The following is a 23,600-nucleotide window of genomic DNA, read 5'->3' on the forward strand; positions in this document are numbered from 1 at the left end:
TGTCGACTTGATAATTTACTTTTTGATATATTTCTCCGTAATTCCAATTTAATCAATTTTGTAATAAAAAACCCGCACGAGTGAATTTTAGTATAACCTTCTGTATGCATAGCCACCGACACCCACCTGTCAACTCACACACATGGTCGTACGCTACACACTGGAAACTTTACAGGGGACACAAATTGGTACTGGCAGTGTCAGTAAATCTTATCTTAAGACCTACGGGATCTGTTCGTTTATTACATCTTACAACATATAGTTTTTACAATCATGTACTTGACAGCTATGTTCGAATTGCCCGTATAAATGCTGCTGTAGTCGTGTGTGCGTGGTGGGGGTGCTCGTGGGTATGGGTCTGGTTCTGGGGGTGGTCGCGGGCGTGGGCTTAGGAGTGGGAGGGGGGCGGGGGCGTGGGCGGGGGCGTGGGCGTGGGTTTGGGGTGGTCGCGGGCATCATCTACCTGAGTTCAGGAACATCACTGTAGTATAACGGTTTGGTGGCGAGTTCCTTGGAGTCGAGCGTGACGACAGGGAACTTGGGCAGTCTGGTACTCCCTTCCTTTTTAGAGCGCTTCTCTCGATCCCGAATCTTCTCGCTGACCACAGAGAAAAACACACATAGTTAACGTCACCCACCCAAGTAACGCATGCTACTTACAGTACATTGGATTAACGCAGTTGTGAACATGTCTCTGTTTAACCACGCCGTGTCATCTTTATGTACATGGGAAAAATACAAAAATCACTGTAGAACCCACTAGCAAGGGTAAGGGTATGGTGCAGACAGACCAAGGATCATCATCTGATCGAATATGGAATTCGAACCCACGATCAGAGGTTTGTGGATCGACGACCGGCTACAACTCTGTACAGTGAATAACGACGCCGTGATTACGAACAGGGTCATCGTGTATCTAGTTGACTTCAAGATCACATTATGAGTTATATAGAATTGGTATGAAAGACCATCCGAAATGTATGTACATGTTTGAAAATGCATATCAATATCTCCTGGAACGAACACTGTTTAGAACAGCGTTAGAAATTGGCACTAGTCCTATAGTCCTTTCCAAACTGCCCAATAGTAAAGGTATCCTAAGGACTAGTAGAAATTGGCCCATTTTAAGGGTTTTGCTATATGTTATCATTATAAAGGACTAGTGGACAAAAACTGTTAGTTTCTAACCCTGTAGAAGCCAGCGTGTAATACTGTTTAACAGCCTTAAAATCTTGTTCATTATTTACCTGTTGATTTGAACCTACAGTTATAGGGCAATAACGATACAAAAAGAACTGTTCAATCTACCATGTATTTCTCTGTGTGTGGAGTAAACTACATTTATAACGAACACGCCTATAACGAACTGGCGGATATATAGAACTGTTTCTTGCCCTGTTCATTTACTATGTATAGGCTGTATACTTATAACGAACAACGGTTATAACCAACTAAAATTAGTGGTCCCTTTAGTTCGTTATTACCGTAGTTTACTGTAATCTGAATTTTAAAATAGTGAAATGTGTACCAGGGAGTGAGTGAGTGAGTTTAACGCCGCTTTTAACAGTATTCCAGTTATATCCCGGCGTGTCAGCTTAATGTGGGAGGAAAGCCAGATGTGATGCAGGTCTCAGACGTTTACCACTTCGGTGAAACCCACCAGCACGGGTATGGTGCTGACAAACCTAGAAACATAATCGGGGCGAACCGGGATTCGAACCCACAATCATAGGTTTCTGGCGTGACCAAGGGACACAACTCTGCACAGCGAATCGCGGCGCCATAGACGACTGGGCCACCCGTGCCCCACTGTACCAGGGAGAGGGCGATCAAGGTTGGTAGTTGCCCCCCAAATGCTGTTCACTTATTGAAATATGTTGAAATGATATAGGTGACTTACTCTCGCTTCTCCATCTCCTGCTGCCTGTTGACGGCTCGGGCGGACGTGGAGATACGGGGCAGGAACTGGGTGTCCATGCTGTAGTCCACCCAGGGGTCACACAGCCCGATAGCGGTCTTCCGGCTCACGAACCGGTGCTGTACCTCTTCCGGCTGCAACAGAGAGCATCATGGGTAAAATTTACAGTGACGGAACTCTTTCCTTTCTGAACACGAGAAGCACGTGTCAGTTAAGATGATCAGTACGTTTGTGGCAACACGAACAGCTGGTTGGTTCAGAATCTCAGCACAATAATACTCATTTTACTCCGCTTTGATCAGTATAAACAGTTGGTCGAATGTGTTTTAGCATCTGGTTACCCCTATGGAGAAACTCGCGAGCATTAGTAATGAGCGGAGAGACCAAGGGTCATAATCGGGTCGAATCTGGCATTTGAACCCACGACCAGCTGATCTCGAGCAGACACAGAGACGTATCTCTACAAGTGAACGCCTTAGACTTTCCATGGTCCCTGGTGGCTAGAAAAAAATAATAGATGACGACCGTTTATGTCTCACGAGGCCACCTTTTGGATGTATGTTCCCTTTAATCTCTGCATAAATAGTCACGACTGAACCGAAATGCTGTTCAAAGCGGCCTAAGAACTCACAAATAGGCATATAATACTTGTCCAACAACACACTCACTGACTCAATCACGTTCGTTTGTTTGTCTGTTGTTTTCAGAATCTCAGAATTTCAGCAACATTCAAGCTATACGACGGCGGTCTGTAAATGATCGAGTCTGGACCAGACAATCCAGTGATTGATATCAAGAGCTTCGATCCAAGCTATTGGGATACGATGACATGCATCAACCACGTCGGCGAGCCTGCCCACCCGTTCCCGTTAGATGCTTCTTACAGACCTATTCTAATCCGGATCTTCACGGGTTACTCACTCATGTACTCACTCACTCACTCACTTTCTCACTTTCCGTGAAGATCCGGGGTAGAATATGTCTTCAGCAACCCAGGCTTGTCGTAAAGGGCGACTATGCTTGTCGTAAGAGACGACTAACGTGATCGGGTGGTCATGCTCGATGACTTGGTTGATGCATGTAATCGTGTCCAAATTGCGTGGATCGATGCTCATGATGTCAATCACTGTATAGTCTGGGCTAGACTCGAATATTTACACACCGCCGTCATATAGCTGTAATATTGCTGAGTGCGGCGTTAAACAACTAACTCCCTCACTCACCCACCCTCACTGAGTCCCCCACCCACTCACGCACTCACCAGCTCCACCAGGTATCGGACGGTGGACGTGTTGTAGTAGGGCTCCAGTGTGTTGAAGATGTAAGGAGTGTGTTTCTTACTGAAACAACAAGCAATGTAGTCAGCCACTTCAATTATACATAACACAGGGATACGATCAATAACGGTGTTGCTCAGTAGGTCAGTACAACATTTCCTAATTGATGACGTGATCAGAGCCGTGTTTAATGGCGTGCATGTCACAGCTGTTCCCCAAACTACCTGTCAATCAGTTCCCCTTTAAAGGCTAAACAGAGATTCAAGAATCCCGCTTCATGACAAGTGAACACGTGTTGTAATAGAAACAGGTCTTGTTTAAGGGAGAATTGTTGTTTTTTTTACAGATATTTAAAATGTTAATATGTTTATTATCAAGAAAACAGCGCCAAGGACATTCTTAGTGATGGTAGAAACCTAATCACGATACGATATATCGGATACTTTGCTCACGAAACGATACGAATCACGATACACTTTATAATTGCGTTAGCTTCATATAAAAAAATGAGACAACAAAAGATTTCTTGATATTCTTTTTCAGGGAATGCAGATAAACTAAACAAAGAAAGCATACACTTAAAAATTGGATTTAACCAAAACAATACAAAAGTAATCAAAAAGTTACTAGGCTGGAAACAGTCGCCCATACGCTGCAATTTATGTTCCAAACCCAACCATGATACCCTTATCAAATACATCACCATCCAATAACATTCTTTTCTTCATTTTTAGCCACCATCAAACCTGGGTATAAACTTCTTTTTTTCCCCGGCAGTGTAAAAAGACATTAAATGGTCGGACTCTAAGTATGAATTTTCAATACCTGATGACGTCACTACGACCCACTTACACTTCAGGTTTGATTATTTTCGACTTCTCCCTCTTGAGCGCTCCCTCCAGGCGTTTGAGCTCCTCCCTGAAGAACTCCCTCTGCTTGGAGCGGCCATCAGGATCTACACATGCGAACATCACGGATAAGCATTGGAGAGGGATCACCAGAGGAGTTCGGTTACAAGTTGTGTTTATTCAGAGTGAGTGAGTGAGTTTGGTTTAACGCCGCTTTTAACAGTTTTCCAGTTATATCACGGCGTGTCAGCCTAATGTGGGAGGAAAGCCCGAAGTGATGCAGGTCTCAGACGTTTACCACTTCGGTGAAACCCACGAGCACGGGTATGGTGCTGACAAACCTAGAAACATAATCGGGGCGAACCGGGATTCGAACCCACAATCATAGGTTTCCGGCGTGCCCAAGGGACGCAACTCTGCACAGCGAATAGCGGCGCCTTGGACGACTGGTCCATCCATGCCCCCGTTTATTCAGAACAATAAATTGGAATGTGTATACGTGTATACGGGTCCAACTGCATGATTGGACAAATGCGTAGGGACTTCAGATTGTTGGTTTGGTTCAACTTCGATATAAACAATAATTCGGTTATATCACGACGATTCAGCAGGATGGGGAGGAAAGGCCAACGTGATGCAGATCTTAGACGTGGTCTCGCGTTTGTGAGTACGGGTATGGTGCTGACAAACCTGGGAACATAAACAGCGAGAACCGGGATTCGATCCAACGAAAATAGACTTCGTTCACGCCCAAGGGACGCAAGTCTTTGCGATTCGCTGAGCATAAGACGACATGGCCACTCGTGCCCCCAACGTGAACAGAATCCCTGTCTTAACATTGTGTCTGAAATGGACTCGTCTCCAAGGGGACACATGACCGCGGTGTTTATCAGTGGAATGAACAAAATGCTTCTCACGTGTTTGTCTGTTACCAAGGCTCCACAACTGCGATACAGCGAAACCTTTCTAATACGTTCAGTGAACAACAAAACCGCGATATTGTAAAAACCTCCTAATCAGTTCAAAGTGAACACGAAACGGGATAAGTTCCCTCTTAGTGTCGGGATAAAAACGCATCTTTGGTATTGGTGTAAATTTCCTTTCATTGCAATAAGCTTTGCCAACGGTAATAACGAGGCTTCATGCTATGCAATGTCGTTTTGCCGTTGGAGTGTTTTACGTCAACATCCGTGAACATTAACTTCAGACATGTCCCCTGTTACTACAATAGTGAAGCAATCACTCGTGCACAATGTTGTTTACAGATATCGATCTACACAGTCTGTCAAGGCCTGTCAGCTTGTCTCAGGTGTGTGATGGTATATCGAGGCAGCTGTATGGCCGCGTAGACAGCGTGCACCTGCGAACACATACACCCTTACATCTGAACCGCCTTGAAATCGATAGGAGGACTGTTCGAATATAATGACTCGGTTCAATCCTTAGAGGAACTGTATTGAAAGATTGATAGGACTTTAAACGTTTGTCGTCATAGGTATTGATGTTATCGTAAAGATATGTCCCCGTGCATTGTGTAGCATAGGTCGTAGGTCGGGAGTGTATAGTGACGGGGTGGGATCCCGACCTAGGGGTCTATACTATGTGCGCACCGCTTCAATGCCGTGTGATTATGATTCACTTCATAACTACAAGATTACAAGATTGGGTTCAACAGTATGACAAAAAGTCAATCTCTGCTATCAAAAATCTTTTTTCCAATGTTTTAGTCTGGAACTGTTTTCGAATATTCTATATAGAACATATTCTCAAAATATTCATCTTTTATAAAGAAATATAATACATATATTTGTATATATATACATGAATGATTTAAAATCCATACATCTTGTCACATTCAAGCAAAGCAAAAGCATGGGGTATATGTGCAGTGAAATGTCCTATAAATGGAAATGATATAACGATTGTCTCGGCAATAGTAGGTGGTGGTTGGTTATATGGTCACGCGTCATGTTTTTACAAGGGGCCCCTGGGGTGTAATCACAATACGTGACACTAAGTCACACACACACGGGCCGGGTTCGAATGCCACACAGGTAAAATTCATAAATCTGTTTTTGATGTCTTCCACATCTTTGATTTTTTACCCAAAATTACGTGTAACAAGAAATCCAATTGGTTTAGAATTGCTCCATATTGAATAACACCACAACCTTCCTAACTACCTAATCTGGCCATCGTTTGTTTGGTTTGTGTGAATGTCGTTCGACGCAGCGTTAATTTCCAGCTGCATTACAGACGTAAATAGATCTGTAGAGACCAGACAAACCAGTGATTGACATCAGGAGCATCGACCAATTGACATACGATGACAAGCATCAAGCAAGTCAGCGAGCCTGATCACCCGATCCCGTTAGTCGACTCTTACGACAAGCATAGTCGCCTCCTACGACAAGCATAGTCGCCTCCTACGACAAGCATAGTCGCCTCTTTCGACAAGCATAGTCGCCTCTCACGACAAGCATAGTCGCCTCCTACGACAAGCATAGTCGCCTCCTACGACAAGCATAGTCGCCTCTTTCGACAAGCATAGTTGCCTCTTACGACAAGTAGGTCGCCTCTTACGACAAGCATAGTCGCCTCTTACGACAAGTATGAGCTGCTGAAGACCAATTCAACACAAATGTTCATGGGATACTCCCGCCATGGGCCCTCAGTATAAACCGCGTTCGCTAATAGGAAATTAATCTATGTATAATGGATTTCTATGAGGTATTCACTGCCATGTTAGCATGCAAGTACAACGTACATCGAAGCCGGAATGAGAGGATTATCTGACACGAATCTTTCCATATGCAAATCTCATAAGCTGGTTATGGAGCTAAGCTGTTTCACAGTGATACATTCATAGCTATATATATCTACAAGTTCTGTCCAACAGGGAATAAACGTTATAACGTGATTCCTTTCACAAGATATAACACAATACGGTTCAGCATCAAAGCCTCCATGTTTATGATATACGGTCAGGCAGTACCCCGTAACACTTGATGGATTTGTCCATAATGGTTGTGAAAGCAATGTGGTTATGATCTGCTCTCGGCCTGTGGTAAAGCGCCACATTAGTATTGTGCTTCTAATGAACTTTAGGAGGGTGTATTTAGCGTTGGTTATGAAGGCGGCTATATTGTTATGCAACCATGGGAACAACTTGGTTACAGTCTATGCCTACAATAAACATTAACGCCATATATAGTCATTCGTGAATACTCGCCCTTTTCCGTATCTGCTCCGGAATAACACGAGTGGTCACGAATGCGCAATAGTTACCGTAAGGTTCTTCCTGGGGTTTTTCCTCCCTCGGACTCTTCTTTTTGGTTTTCTTGCGCCCTTTACTCTTACCCCCTGTCACGATAGTGACGAAATAAACATTACAACTCGGATGCAGGTCATATCAGCGTTGCTTATATTATCAACTATACGGTAATTTGTTTTCTTTCTTTTTTTTATTCTGACATTCGACATTTGCAGTTCCATGTCTAAAAACATACTGGTGCAGGTTTAACGTACCAACATGTTTATAGGAATAAGTATTTATTATTCTAGAATAAATCCAGAATCTCAATATTCCCCGAATACGAATATAACTAATTGTCCTAAAATTGACATGCAATCAGCTGATATTTTCGATAGTCTGAGTAGACATCAGAAACGTTTCAGCCTTCAAACCAAGTCTAATCTTGGGGAACAAAGGTGAAGAAATAATTAATTTGTTGTGGACCTTAGGACATATTTAACAGCCAAACTATCTGTATGACAAAAGTCAAAGAAGTGCACTCCCCGATGTTATTCATACTGATAAATACAGAACTGTACTGATAGGATGTCCTTTATGATAATGTTTGCCTGCCAGATTCTACTTTCGCGGAACCGGAAGCAGATGAGATTATAGTCAGGAATGTAGTACATGTACAAGTTGGGTCAGATAACTGATCATTAACTATAGTTTAGAGATTTGCACTAGTCTGTCTTACAGACCCTGATACAAATATATATAAAAATACAGCCCATGCAAGTCTATAATGTTTGGCAAGTCTAGATCACTGCAGTATCTGAAAATGAAGAGAGTCACTGGGCTCCTTTTTGTTTTATTTTTATCAAGATAACTGAACAACTGTTTTTTTTCTGTACGATATGTTCATTTCAGAGACTAGATGTTAGTCTAAGATTTGCACAAGCAATGGTAGGATATTTGTGAATATTGGAACATGGATTTGCAATCGTCGTAGCTCCACAACTTTCAAACTTTCACGTACTCTCAGAACATTTGTACCCATATAAACGATCGTGACGCCTATTTTAATGGAGATGTATAATTGTCTTCGATCTATCACAATTGCAGCTCCCATACTTCAACACAGATTTACTGTTGTCTTAGCTACAGGACAATCGCAACTCCCATATTTCAACACATATTTACAGTTGTCATAGCTATAGGACAATCGCATCTCCCATACTTCAACACAGATTTACTGTTGTCTTAGCTACAGGACAATCGCAACTCCCATACTTCAACACATATTTACAGTTGTCTTAGCTATAGGACAATCGCAACTCCCATACTTCAACACAGATTTACTGTTGTCTTAGCTATAGGACAATCGCAACTCCCATACTTCAACACATATTTACAGTTGTCTTAGCTATAGGACAATTGGAACTCCCATACTTCAACACATATTTACAGTTGTCTTAGCTATATGACAATCGCAACTCCCATACTTCAACACATATTTACAGTTGTCTTAGCTATAGGACAATTGGAACTCCCATACTTCAACACATATTTACAGTTGTCTTAGCTATATGACAATCGCAACTCCCATACTTCAACACATATTTACTGTTGTCTTAGCTATAGGACAATCGCAACTCCCATACTTCAACACATATTTACAGTTGTCTTAGCTATAGGACAATCGCAACTCCCATACTTCAACACATATTTACAGTTGTCTTAGCTATAGGACAATCGCAACTCCCATACTTCAACACAGACTTACTATTGTCTTAGCTATAGGACAATCGCATCTCCCATACTTCAACACATATTTACTGTTGTCTTAGCTATAGGACAATCGCAACTCCCAAACTTCAACACATATATACAGTTGTCTTAGCTATAGGACAATCGCAACTCCTATATGTCAACACATATATACAGTTATCTTAGCTACAGGACATTCGCAACTCCCATACTTCGACAACGTGACAAGTGTTTAATGCTACTTATTGCCACTGCCATGTAATTATTACCTACTTGTTCACGCTATGACGTCAGTTGGTCAATATTGGCCAGAGGGTGACCAGTGTGACCACACTGAGGTCATAAACCCATGTCTATGACCTTGGCAACAGGGAATACAAAGTTATACAACTAGATTACTACATACATGTACAAGTTGTATTGAAATTACACATTAATGTTGCATGCAGTATTGTCAATGATAATTTCGCAAAAAGGTTAGATGAAAGAAGTCACCAACACACAACAATATATTAGAAAACCGCCACCAATGCTAAAAAAAATAATAATCGTTGATGCACATGCGCAGCGTGGTCCTAGTTGTTCTTACCCTTAAACCTCCAAGATCCAGAGCAGTAAAAAACGTTTTGACGCAGTTGTTCATATAATTGTGGTAACAGTGCCGTATGTTTAACATGTATAATAACTTGACTATATGTTCACCAACATTTCCAAAATCAGCTTCTCGTTATCATATTAAGCCGCATGCTTCAAGCTCCCGTCATTACGGAGACTACTAGTATACCTGGATATTTTATTGACCAAGTCATACCGTACAGTGTCATGCTAGGTCATACGGTAAGGTAGAGAAACACCGGGGAAAGGAACAAACACATGACAGAATATATAATGTAATATCGTAATAGATAGAACTACTCGATATCGTAAAGAGCGTGCACGAAAAGGCTGCGTGGAAGAGGGATTCAAGCTGCGGAGATGTAACGAGATAATATTCATTGGTGATCATGCACAAGAGCGGAGGTAGCCACGGGAGGTCAGTAGGACTGAAGACGTGTTTGACTATGTGGAGAATATAAATGAGGAAACGGTCATGCAGTTGAACATATATATACGCAGGCAATACACGTGAAGGATAATGTTATATTTTCACATCAAAGTATGTAATAACCATGCTATAACAAGGGAATTATATACTAGTATGTGATATATGTATATTGTAAATTGTCATATACATGTATTAATAAATACCTTGCTTCGTATATTCTGTGAAAAGTGTTACAAAGCATCTAAGTGACAGATGACATTAATTAAACATTAACAAGGCAGTAAGTAATAAAAAAACCCAATTGCGACTCATATTTTCGCCTGACATTTTTTAAACAGCATCAGAAATTAAACCTAAGCGTAACTCTCTGCTCTTTAAATGATCATTGCCAACGCGACATAATACTTCACATGCACTACCGCAGAGCAACATAGGTATCTACCACAGAGTAACATTCATGCTACTCACATCTACAAAGATGACGTCATTTATGACGTCATGTATGGCGTCACTACACGACATATATCTGGCTACACTGCTGCGAGGAGGGCCGTCTTGGAGCATGTATAACAAGTCTCAGCTTCACAATTCAATCAACCAAGCAAACACACTGTACATTTCTGATTATGGAATGTCTATCATAAAAGACCTTTGTGTGTGTTTGTGTTATTGCATGGTTGTGGAAGATTCTGCGGAGGGCGTTATAACATGCCCCAAGCGTTTCCTGCGCCTGTGTCATAGTCACCTTTACTTGATCTCAAGGCCATTGTCGTGCGAGGTCTTGTGGGGGATCTTGTCTGACTCCTTGAGGTCTCCCGTGGGCTTCTCCGGGCACTCCTCACTTCCGACCCATAGCTTCCTCGGCCTCGCTGTGGGGATGACGTGGATCTCTGAGGCGAGACGGCCGCGGTTCGTCCTCGAGGGACGTTTTTCTTCTCCTGCCTGTGATTCACCTGTTTGGCACTTGTTGGTTTGTTCGTGTTCTTTGTTTCCCTAACTGGTTCTTTTTCTTGACTTGTAGCACTTGTTTTGGAATCAGAATGTTGCTGCGGTTCATTGTCCGCATTGTCAGTGGCATCTGTGTGTATTGTCGTTTCATCCTTCTCATTCCTATCTTGACTCACTATACTTTTGGAGTCTGCTTTCGCATCCTCCTCGCCAGTTCCTCTCTCAGTCAGTGAAGCCCGTGATGTAGCCACGGATTTCTTATCCTGTTCCTCCTCGTCTCCTCTTGGCCCTGGGGCTTGTGCAGCGTCAACCGGGGTGTCTAGCACCTCGGGTTTGACGTGCTTTTCAACACTGATTCTCGAAGATCTGAGAGATTGTCTAGATCGACCAACGCTACCCCTTGACTGAGCACTGTGCGTACTGCGGATACTCTTGCTGTCCTCCTTAATGCTAATTCTCCTATCTTCCTCTGGCTGTACAACCTTCTCTTCGTCCTTGACATTGGTCTCGACCCTATTGTTCCTTCCAGGCTCCTCCTTCGTTGCAGCAGGTGGTGGATTCTCGGACACTGTGGACTCCTTCCTGGTGTTCTCACTCTCTGTCTGCTGCCCAGCCTGGACCTCTGTACTTTCTATAATCTTGTTACCTGGAACTAAAGCAGACGTCTTGTCATCTTCGATATCGTCTTCACTGTCTTCGCCTGTCTCATCGTCCTCCTCACTGCTTGAGTCCTCTTCTTCCTCACTTTCCCCACTTTCATCTTCGTCGTCGCCTTCAACCCTATCCTGTACACCCTCAATCGTATTTGTAACCTCACTCTCAACCTTTACCTCTTTATCCAAATCGTCATCCTTATCTGAATCATGAGCCACGCTTTCCTTCCTGTGCTCAACCTCAACTTCCTCCTTTCCTACCTCGCCGTTCTCCGCTTTGTCCCTCTCGCCCACCTCTCCATCCTCATCAACATCCTTTCCTATCTCACCGTTGTCTTTAGCCTCACCATTATTAACCACCTCACTCGGATCTCCAGTTTCGGCCATTTCCTCTGCCTTAACGTCTGAATTAACACCAACCTTACCCTGCTCCCCATCGTCATTGGCGATATCCTCCTGGACCTTTTGTTTAACCTCAACCTCTTCCTTTTCCTCAACTTCAGCCTCTCCCTTTTCCTCAATCTCAGCCTCGACCTGTTTCGTCGTATCAGTTGCACTCCCGTTCTCCTCGTTCTGTGTTTCCTGTTGATCGCCATCTTGTCTGTTGGCCTGACTCACAATCTCGATCTCATCCTGGCTGTGGGTGGAGTCGGAATCCTTATCTGACTGCCTCCTAGGAGCCTTAACGTACACGGTTGATATCGGCGGCTGGCCTCTTGTAGTCTCACCCTCATTTTGATTCAAACTAGAAGTTTCAAACTCTAAGTCTCCGTTTTCATCCTTTTTACGACCATCCAAAGAGGAAGACTCCTGGTTTCCCCCACTGCCACCGTCTCGCTGCCAAGACTCGCTTTGGTCTTCCTCCGCATTTTCTCTTGTATCGTCAGCCTCTGTAGAATCTGCTCCAATCACATTATGAGATTCATTCTCTGACAGCCTTCGGGTCTGTAACGTTTCATCTGTGTCATCTCCATTACTACCTTGCTGTGTCTCACTGTCCTGATTTGAATGCCCATTCTCCATCCGTTGCCCTGGCCGTTCGTCCACCTGATTACTACCGCTTGTCTCCTGTAATTCTTCGCTATTTTCCTTATCATCTGAATTAATTATTACCTGATCCTCTCCCCTTCTCTCGTTACCACGTGACTGTGAATCTGGCCCTGACACACCCGACTCCTTACCGTCTAAACCTGCGCCACTGTCTGTATCGCCTTCATGGGATCTTTTCTCCGGATGTTGGTTCGGGTCTTCAGTTTGGGGATGGCTATGTTCCGACCTGACGTCACTTCTTTCCTCTGTACCACTAAGGGGCGTTTCCTCCTGTGTCTGTGTCTGTGAAGGGTCAGAATCGTTCGGATCCATGCGATTGTTTTCCGTCCCATCTATTTCCGCTTCTCGCTCTGATGAGTCCGATTTTTCAGTCAGTGATTGTCTACGCTCTGTTGTGTCGTCAGCTGTTTTACTTACGCTGTTATCTGCCGTAGAACTGTGCTCTTGTGCTGCGGCTGGTGATTCACCCGTTTCCGTTGTTTCGTCGACACGGTTATTGGTTTCTTCTTGTTCTGACCTATTCTCTTGTGACTGGTTAGGATCTTGAGAATGTGCTTGGCTTATTTCAGCGGTGTCGTCATCTGCCTCATTTTCCTCATCCCCGGAATCGTCATTCTCAGACTCTGATCCACTTTCCCCCCCTTCCTCATCCTCACCCACTTCCCCGACGTGATTATCTCCCTTCGCATCACGTGACGTAACAACCTGACCCGTATCGTCCGCTTCTTTTTCAGTGTCAGTTTTCTCAGAATCTGGCGGAGCATTTGGGGATCCAGAATCATGGCTACCATTTTCGTTTGAGCTATTTGCAGCTTCGGCATGTTTACCGGAACTGTTCTCTCTCTCATCACTGTTACTATGTGCATCCTCCACGTGATCCCCGAGCTCATCCCCACCCCCTTGTTCTGCAGAACTCTTCTGCTCTACCTCACTACCTACACTGACCTTCGATTCGTCCATATTGTCTTTACTCACAGGTTTACTACCGGTATTTGGTAAACCTCCCTCGGTATTACTCCAATCCTGCCCTGATTCTGGCTCATGCGCGTCCAGTGCGGAGGCTGGTGATCAAATCAAAAACAAACAGCTGATCACTACGACGCTACTTACCAGGGGAGGCTAGGAAATGACGGCGGAGGAAAGGCGAAGCTGTAGCGAACTAACGACACACCAAACTGACACAAACAAGCTAAATAAAGAGGGAAGACAACACAGATAAATATATTGCCATAGCGACGAAAACGTTGCTAGGAAACACAGCAAGGTTTTGATTTGGGAACAACGATTCAATTATCAGTTGTCTTCAAAATGACATCAATACAAAAGAAGAGAAGGGCGGAGTCAGATGCGTGTGTGCAGTCAATAGACTCGTTAAAGGTGCTCCGTCATTGTCTACAACAATACCATCAACGTTGCATAGGCTTTATAGATTGACCACAGAAAGAACATAATGTCCATTTTTCATCAGAAATACATTTTTGGAAACATTACGCTTATGCAGACTTCAGATATCCGGAAACCTCGGTTCCCGGACGATTTTCATTCAAAACGAAATAGTTACTATATAAATTTACTCGTATATACGGAAATTCAGTTTCCGGAACCGGACGGTCATTTTCATGTACACTGTATCAACGTAAATGCTTGATGATAGTAACCCCTGATTGTATGAAATAGAAATAGTACGCCCGTAAGAAATATTGAACGTTTCCGCTTAACTGAGAAGTTTAAATTAAATTATCACATATGTCAAAAGAAATGACGAAGTGGCAATTTTCGCGCAGTCGTATAGTATCGATAATAATTTAAATATCTGCTTTTTGTTATATCCAAATGTTAACGGAACAGTTATTTAAACAGACTGCCTGTCAACCATATTTGAAGACTATTCGTCCATATATAAATTCGTTAATCCATCAATATTGACGTATCCAGTTATAACAACGCTGTTGATATGATATAAAACGGTCATCACAATGATGGAGCATCTTTAACTGAATGGAAGGTCAGGCTATATAAGACATTGATTAAGCGGGAATTAACGTGCAACAGAAAAACAACTGTTAATAGATTGGCTATCAAAGGCAGGTCGAGGTCGAGTGCGCGGGCTCCACACAGGGTAGGTGCATGTAAGTGCGATGTTGAGGAGTGTTATTACAGGTCACCGTCAACGTAGGCTCTGCAACAGGGTTTGTGCATGTAAGAAGTGTTATAACATGTCACGGTTATTATAGGGTCTCCGTGTCGGCTCTCAACGGGGCAGGTGCATGTAAGGGTGATGCAGGGGAGTTGTCAAACAGCAGTCGTGTTGATATAGGTCTCCATATGGGAAGAACATGTGCTTGGGGAACGCTCTTACTTGGAATCTCTCCAGCATCTTCTCGGGGCTCGACTAACTCAAGACAGTTGTACATAGAGGCTGCTCTATAACGTTGTGTTTGGGACAGCATTTGTTTATTAGTCCACACACTTAGCCCAGGTCACGGGAAATATTACTGTTCCATTTTGGAGATGATTTGTTTTTCTGTTATCCCCTGTCGCTGGGTTCCATTGTATCAAACCCCTTGGGCGGTCGGGTAGCCTAGTGGTTGAAGCGTTCGGTCGAAGACCCGGGTTCGATTCCCGACATGGGTACATTATGTGAAGCCCATTTCTGGTGTCCCCCGCCGTGATATTGCTGGAATATTGCTAAAAGCGGCGTAAAACCATACTCACTCGCTCACTCACTCACTCACTGTATCAAACCCCAAAACTTTGCTTAATGAGGGGCGGAGGGGTATCCTGGGGGGTAAACGTTGACTATCCAGGTTTGATTCCCGACATGGGTACAATGTGAGCAGCCATATTTCTAGTGTGCCCCACCATTATACAATGCTAAAATCAGCGTAGATCCCACTCACCTAATGTAGGGATGCAACGAGGAAGTCTCATATACAAGCGTAATAGTATCATGTCATATACCTATAGGCACACATCTTCGCCACGCATGTTGAACACACAAGGTTGAACTGACAACTGTCACCTACTGTAGATATTCTGTAGCGATTATGTAGTCTATAATCTAAATGTCTGTGTCTAAAGAAGAGGGCGTAGATAGTTGACTTCTAAATGCCTAATATATGTACAAAACGGACATAAACCGTCTACTTTGCAAATTGGAGTAAATCTAAACGACACTGTTCTACTTTTACAGGACTTACTGCGCATGTTGTAACAAACAATAAACACAATATTTACAAAACAAAACTGAAATAAATAAAGACATTATTAACCACACCATGCACCCTTACAAACATAAAAAAGCTGGGTTAGTGTAAGCTGTAAGTTAGCGCCTGTATACATACATACAATACATATATAGATGGATAATATATGATTACTTTATGAATATGTCCCACTGTTCCTGTCTCTTGTCTTACAGAAATGACAGACAATATATCTTATCACCCCAAACTGGCTTCCAGATATAGCTGAATTACATTGCATCAGAGTGCCTTGGAGAAAATTGTGACGTCATTACAATGACGTCACAATGAAATGACATCACTAATTTCTCTGCCTCTGAAACTTGTTACCTGTACTTTCTACACTGAAGATACTGGGACCCGTTCCACAAAGCGATCTTAGTGCTACGACTGTCGTAAGTCAGTGTTAAAGAATGGGAGTTACGACCGACTTAGCGCTAAGATAGATTTGTGGAACAGGGCCCTGGTTATTACTGTTCACAAACTGAAAAAGTCGGAGAATGATTTTGGATGATAAAAAGAATCTCACGCTCGTGTCTTTTGATATCAAATGTATGAACGCACGTGAATAAAAGTTTCAATTTTATCGACGCGTGTTGATATATTTAATATCAAAATAGAGACGGGTGAGATTCCCTATCAGTAAACAAAACAACAACAGCAATATTAATATTAAACGGTTGGTCCCATTGAGTGTGTAATGCTCGGTAAGGGCTGTGCATTGGTATACAGCGGCCCGTACAGTGACCTTTTAATATCATAAGCGTATACAAGTGAGCATTCTGGATGCATTTGTTATAAAGGAGGCACACGTCCAATACCCAGATGGGATTGGATGTATAACCTTGGTGTCAGCCAAACACAGCTCAAACACCGTAACATCCATGTTTTCTCCTCACTTGGAAACTGATCTCGATAATCTTTCAGTGTGCCGCTGAGTGTTTAATGTACCAGTGTAACCATCTCAAAGATGGGGGAACTGAGACGCTGGCTTCAGAGGATGCCTCCTTTTGCGCAGTCGAGTCAATTGGGATATCATCGAAAACGTTATCATCAATCCGCTTCAAATTGAGGGAAACTGTGGCTTCAACAATCCTAGCGTTGAGATTATGATCTCTTATCTCACCCACAACAAAAATAACAGTTCTGGAAACAATTAAATCCAAGGGTTTCACTTGGAGAATAACCCCGGGAACCTACTTTGGCATACAGTAAAGTTCTCGAAGTGACAAATACCGACATTTATACATTTACCATCCAAAGGAAATATAGAAATATAGGTTTTTCACATCTATTTCAAAACATGCATTTCATCTCTGCATACACATACCTGATTCAGTGTCTGTTTGTTCCTCTTGCCGGTTGCCTTCATCTGGTTTTCGGTCTGAACTGTTCTTCCGGTCCGACTTGGCTCCATCTTTCTCCTCCTTCTGTTTGTCGGCGCTGTCTCGTCGTTGTGGTGGGTCCTCTTCTTTGCTGACTTTCCTGGAGTTTCCTTCTTCGGAATGCTCCCCTGTTTTGTCCTGTGGGTTAAAATATTCACCTTCATATATTTACGTTTGTTTTATGCGGGTTCATCATTGTATCAAGCTTCTTAATCGTCGTGATTAAATTGCTAAAACTCTCAGCGCTAGAAGATTCCGGTTAACATCAATGTCACTGCGAACATAACCGTGAAATAAACATTTATGTAAACGTCGGCATCAATGTCACCACAACGTCTCCCAAGTTCAATATAACCTTACCATCAAAGATAACATAACTTTGGCATCAATGGAGACATAACGTTGGCATCAGTGGCTACATAACCTTGGCATCGATGTTATACCATGGCATCAATGTTAACATAACCTTGGCATTGATGGTAACATAACTTTGTCATCATTGTTAACATAACCTTGGCATCGATGGAAACATCTTTGAAATCAATGGTAACATAACTTTGGCATCATTGTTAACATAACCTTGGCATCGATGGTAACATCTTTGGCATCAATGGTAACAAAACTTTGGTATCAGTGGTAACATTACTTTGGCATCGATGTTATAACATGGCAGCAATGATAACATAACCTTGGCACCAATGGTAACATAACCTTGGACATCGATGTTATAACATGGCAGCAATGATAACATACCCCTGACACCCATGTTATCATAACATGGCAGCAATGATAACATACTCCTGGCATCAATGGTAACATAACTTTGATATCAGTTGTAACATAACCTTGGACATCGATGTTATAACATGGCAGCAATGATAACATACCCCTGACACCCATGTTATCATAACATGGCAGCAATGATAACATACCCTCTGGCATCAATGGTTACATAACTTTGGCATCAGTGGTAACATAACCTTGGACATCAATGTTATACCATGGCGGCAATGATAACTTACCCCAGACACCGATGCTATCATATCATGGCAGCAATGATAACATACTCCTGGCATCAATGGTTACATAACTTTGGCATCAGTGGTAACATAACCTTGGACATCAATGTTATACCACGGCAGCAATGATCACTTACCCCTGACACCGATGTTATCAATGATAACATACCCTCTGGCCTCAATCATAACTTAATCCTAAACATCGATGTTATCATAACCTGGGTACCAACACAATCTCAACAGCAATGATAAATAACCTTATAATCAGTGTTAACAAGAACATCAACACCAGCGTCTGTATACATGTCATTACCAATGTAAGGTTATCTGCAGTTAGCTCTACGCTTGTTTATACGAGTCGCAAACAGAAGTAAACACTTTTGTGGGTACCCTAGCAATCAGCCCGTATTTATTTGTTGCGTAAGAATGTTTTTTAGGTTTCGTGCTAATGACATGTTCCGAGCGGTCGATACGCTATTGTTTTTTTTCTGAAACGACGTTTGACAAACATTCCACTCTATCAGCAACGTCGATCAGTTCCATTTGCCAGTTTGTATCAATGGTGTATCGATGGCAAACCGGAGTTGGCACTCGAACTAGACTCTGCTAGTACCTCGGACTCGTTAAGAAAAATGAATACATTGCATGCCAGTATATCGACCTGAGACCACGGTCAGTGTGTGAAGAAAGAACCTCATAAATATTCATTAGTCCACACAGTATTTGATAAACCACGAAAACTGGTAATGGGGCTAAACGGGAGACGGGCTTCCTGCAGCCGTTATGCAATGTGTCAGTGATGGGACACGCCGGTACAGGACAAGTTATACCTAGCCCTACATGGCGTCGTGTGACACTGATTCGTACACAATTATAGGATGTGTTACGTATGTGACTGTGGAAAACCATTATGACGGTTTATTATGTGTTTAGTCATAGACTATGTTTCTATGAAACTGATATTACCACAGAGTGAAAAGATCTATATGCCGGAACTACTTTTCCGTTTCAATGTTTAGTTTTGTTATCAGTAAAAGAAGGCAAGTAATGATAAATAGATTAGGGCATATGGCACGGCAATCACTAATCGTGACCGGAGAAAGTTATAATCAACATTGTCAGGTCACTCTAACAAATCAACATGTTTGCAAGGCGAGCGCAGGACACTCTACTTATTCTAAACTTGGCAGCAAAGTAGCGATATTGAAAAATGACGTCAACATTACGTCATGGACAAATAGCTTGACGTCATTGAACAAGCATATGCATCTTTATTAAGAGCGTCCATACCGGCGTAATTTCGATTGATTGATTGAGTGAGTGAGTAAGGTTTGACGCCGCTTTGGACAGTTTTCCAGTTATACCACGGCGCGTCAGCTTAATATGGCAGGTCCGAAATGATGCAGGTCTCTGACGTTTACCACTTCGGTAAAACCCACGAGCACGGGCGTGGTACTGATAAACCTAGAAACATAATCGGGGAGAACCGGGATTCGAACACAAAACCTTTGGTTTCTGGCGTGCCCAAGGGACGCAACTCAGCACAGGGTAATTTTGAATTGATTATCTATAATTATCTAGTAAAATAACATTTTTGTCTCATAGCTCCACAAAAATATTGAATAACGTAATGAGAAAACCTTGTTGTTTGACAAGATTAGCCCGATATCCGACGTTGTGTTTTTCACTATGTAAATACATAACCTTTATTCCAGTGTATCACCATATAGAGGTGTGTAGGCATCATGGCGGTAAATAACCACAAAGACAACGGATTATTTTCTGTCATTATAATGTACACGATGTATTACAGTTAATGGATCATGTCATTTCTATGACGGTATCTATAACAATTATACGATATATTACTATGAAGATATATTTCCAGTTTTGCGGTGTGTGACTATTATGATTTCTATGATGATTAAGAAATGCCTTTCATACAATTCATTATGACTTCATAATACCATATAGGACGATATAGTCAGCGTCATTTGTGAGGGGTCACGCAGATAATAAAAGATAAAAGTATTGAATAACGTCGCATTTTCAACTTCAAAGAGTGCAGCGCATTTGCATCCGGAATGAACCGTTATATACCCACAATACTGTTACTTGCCATGTATAGCACGTGCATGTGCTAAACCACTGGTTGCGTTCAGAAGTGTGTTTTGTGGTAGCTATTTCAGTGAATAACCATTATGACGGATTAATACCATAATGTTGGTTGTTTAACGCCGCACTCAGCAATATTCCAGCTATATGACGGCGGTCTGTAAATAAACGAGTCTGGACCAGACAACCCAGTGATTAATATCATGAGCATCGATCAGCGCAATTTGGATCGATGACATGCATCAACCAAGTCAGCGAGCCTGACCACCCGATCACGTTAGTTGCCTCTTACGACAAGCATAGTCACCTTTTACGGCAAGCATGGGTTGCTGAAGACCTATTCTACCCCGGATCTTCACGGGTCTAATACCATTATGAAGAGAATGATGATCATAAAGCAACTAGGTAGTTATCACATTAAAAACTATTATTATAACCGGCATCGTGGGCTACATTAACCCATGCCACCCGAGGATCCAGTGACAACGGATTTATCTCACAGCACACCCAAATGTATAGCAGGCATGTCTTGTGCATGCAAACATTTGTCCGAATCGGTAAGAATACCACAGTTATGCATGTATCCAGTTTGTCGTGGCAGAAAACAGACTTAAGTTATTCCCCCTAGATATATGTCATTCGGAAAATATCGTAAATATCCGGATAATGACGTCAAACATAATTACAGTAAACTACGGTTATAACGAACACGCTTATAACGAACTGACAGATATAACGAACTAACTTTTTAGTCCCGACTATTTGCTGTAGTTATGCTGTATATATGCTTATAACGAGTTACGGTTATAACGAACTAAAATTAGTAGTCCCTTTGAGTTCGTTATAACCGTAGTTTACTGTAATTCGAGATACAAAATTGTAGTTGGTATGTTGCAGATGTAATGTCAACAGTTCACCAATTCGAGTGGGGAACACAAGAAATTAGATAACGTTAGATAAATGTGAATAAACAAAAACGTTAAATGTCTTGCATGAACCAAAAGCAAAACCATTATGGTGAGGGAAGAATCAACGATTGCCAGTAACAATAATACCAATCACAAACAGCCCTAAATCACCTGTACATAAAGCAGTACATATCAAGTGACAGTCCCGCTCCAGGAGAGGTACCCACTGAGACGTGTACTAGCTCAACGACTGCCCCGCCGCTATGTAAACAACCTTCCACATTTATGGCACTCCCAGTTGTACACAGGACCTCTGACACTACTTCTAGTTTTACTGTGTGTACCTTGAAATGAGATCCTGAACGGCGAGAGCTCTTACAGCTATACATTAGCGCCATATACACGAGGACCGTGTTATCTAAGTGTTGTTGACTAGTATATACAGGCACATGTTCGTAAATTTGAACGAGTGTGGTTTTACGCTGTCTTTACCACAGCGGGGGTTGGAAGGGGTGTGAGACATGGGCTTCATTCAGTGAAATCATGTATGGAATCGAACCCGAGTGTACGGTGTGACGAGCGAACGCTGTAACCCCTGGGCTACCCAGCCGTCCTTGTTATTATAACGATGGGGAAATACTAGTCTGTCATACAGACCCTGAAACAAATATATCCAATACAGCCCATGCAAGTCTATAATGTTTGGCAAGTCTAGATTACTGCGGTATAAGTCTCTGGGCTCCTTTTTATTATATTTTATAACTATAATGTAACAAATGTTTTTTTCTGTAAAATATGTTCATTTCAGCGACTTAATGTTAAGCTAGGGAAATACGTACAAAAGACTACCATCTGAGTGAGTGAGTGAATGAGTGAATGAGTGAGTGAGTATGGTTTTACGCCGCTTTTAGCAATATTCCAGCAATATCACGGCGGGGGACACCAGAAATGGGCTTCACACATTGTACCCATGTCGGGAATCGAACCCGGGTCTTTGGTGTGACGAGCGAACGCTTTAACCACTAGGCTACCCGATCGCCCCTGGGTACAATGTGTGAAGCCCATGTCTGGTGCCCCCTGCTGGAATATTGCTAAAAGCGGTATAAAAACTACTCGCTCACATAATGAGGCAGTCTGAGAGCTCGTTTTCCTTATATATACCGAATTCCTACACATAGCGTCCTGGGCCCGTTCCACAAAGCGACCGTAGCGCTAACATTCTTTAACATTGGCTTACGGCAGTCTTAGCGCTACGATCGCTTTGTGGAACGGGTCCCAGTACTGTTTCAAGTCAGCTTAATATTGTCCATATATCAATACGTCAGTGATGGTATATATTACTCATATACCAGTGACGGTAATCCCATTACCGACAAGTCTAATCTGCGCCCATGTCTACCTTGTAACGTCTGTCTACAATCAACTTTACTGAGAAGTGAGATGTGACAAATCTGGGGATATGGCAATATACCGTCTCCCTAGAGGCGAAGCTTTATCACCCGCTAACAAACATTTGATTGGCTTATACAAGCTGGTCGATATTAATACTATTCACAAGATGAGTTTGCAAAAACGTACATATATTTTTAAAGAATTAAGGATCGTGAATTATAAGACACTGGTAATCTATCAGTGGACTGGAGGTGTCTTCACGGCACGGTGAGATTCATACACACTACCTATTGGCACTGACTAAGCAGTGGGTGCCTCACCTTTGTCAAGCTATAGCGGGTCCCCTTATCGTCGCTTACAATTACAGTGAGCTGAGAATTAATACATAATATCCATGTATTATACTTATGGAGAAGATCCGCGGCGGGACAGAAAGGTTTGGGGGCATGTATGGCGCGTTGACATGATCTACTTTTGTCACGATGGGTGATCGGATTAGCTTTTTTATATGCAACTGACTTTCGTGTCTACTATACTCTATGCACTCGACTCCGTGTTCCGTGGGCCTCGACTAAGACGGGGCTCAACATAATTTACCAACAACTTCAAAAGGTCAAATGCTATTTGTAATATTTCTGGGGGAAATAGGAGTTAAGTAGTTAGGATATGGTTGACATTTAGAATGTAACTGGAATGTATTACAATTTCCACCCATGGAATTAGGCTCCATGTGGTGATATTCCACAACCGAGTATCACTCACTGTTCGATGGGGATATATTTTTATTTCAGG

General features: G+C 42.4%; 1 protein-coding gene across 1 annotated transcript in view; it reads right to left on the reverse strand.

The window, feature by feature from the left end:
• Window positions 1–23,600, reverse strand: part of LOC139474596 (dentin sialophosphoprotein-like) — a 32,232-nt gene that overhangs the window by 2,632 nt on the left and 6,000 nt on the right. Inside the window, exons 2-7 of the mRNA XM_071257671.1 lie at window positions 17,320–17,512; window positions 10,839–13,805; window positions 4,048–4,150; window positions 3,180–3,258; window positions 1,901–2,052; window positions 464–598 (exon numbers count right to left, since the gene is read on the reverse strand). Of these exons, the coding sequence (XP_071113772.1) occupies window positions 464–598; window positions 1,901–2,052; window positions 3,180–3,258; window positions 4,048–4,150; window positions 10,839–13,805; window positions 17,320–17,512 (3,629 nt within the window). The remainder of the gene's footprint in view (window positions 1–463; window positions 599–1,900; window positions 2,053–3,179; window positions 3,259–4,047; window positions 4,151–10,838; window positions 13,806–17,319; window positions 17,513–23,600) is intronic.

The sequence above is a fragment of the Haliotis cracherodii genome, unplaced genomic scaffold (assembly GCF_022045235.1).
Source record: "Haliotis cracherodii isolate W230 unplaced genomic scaffold, xgHalCrac1.p SCAF_1, whole genome shotgun sequence".
Lineage (NCBI taxonomy): Eukaryota > Metazoa > Mollusca > Gastropoda > Lepetellida > Haliotidae > Haliotis > Haliotis cracherodii.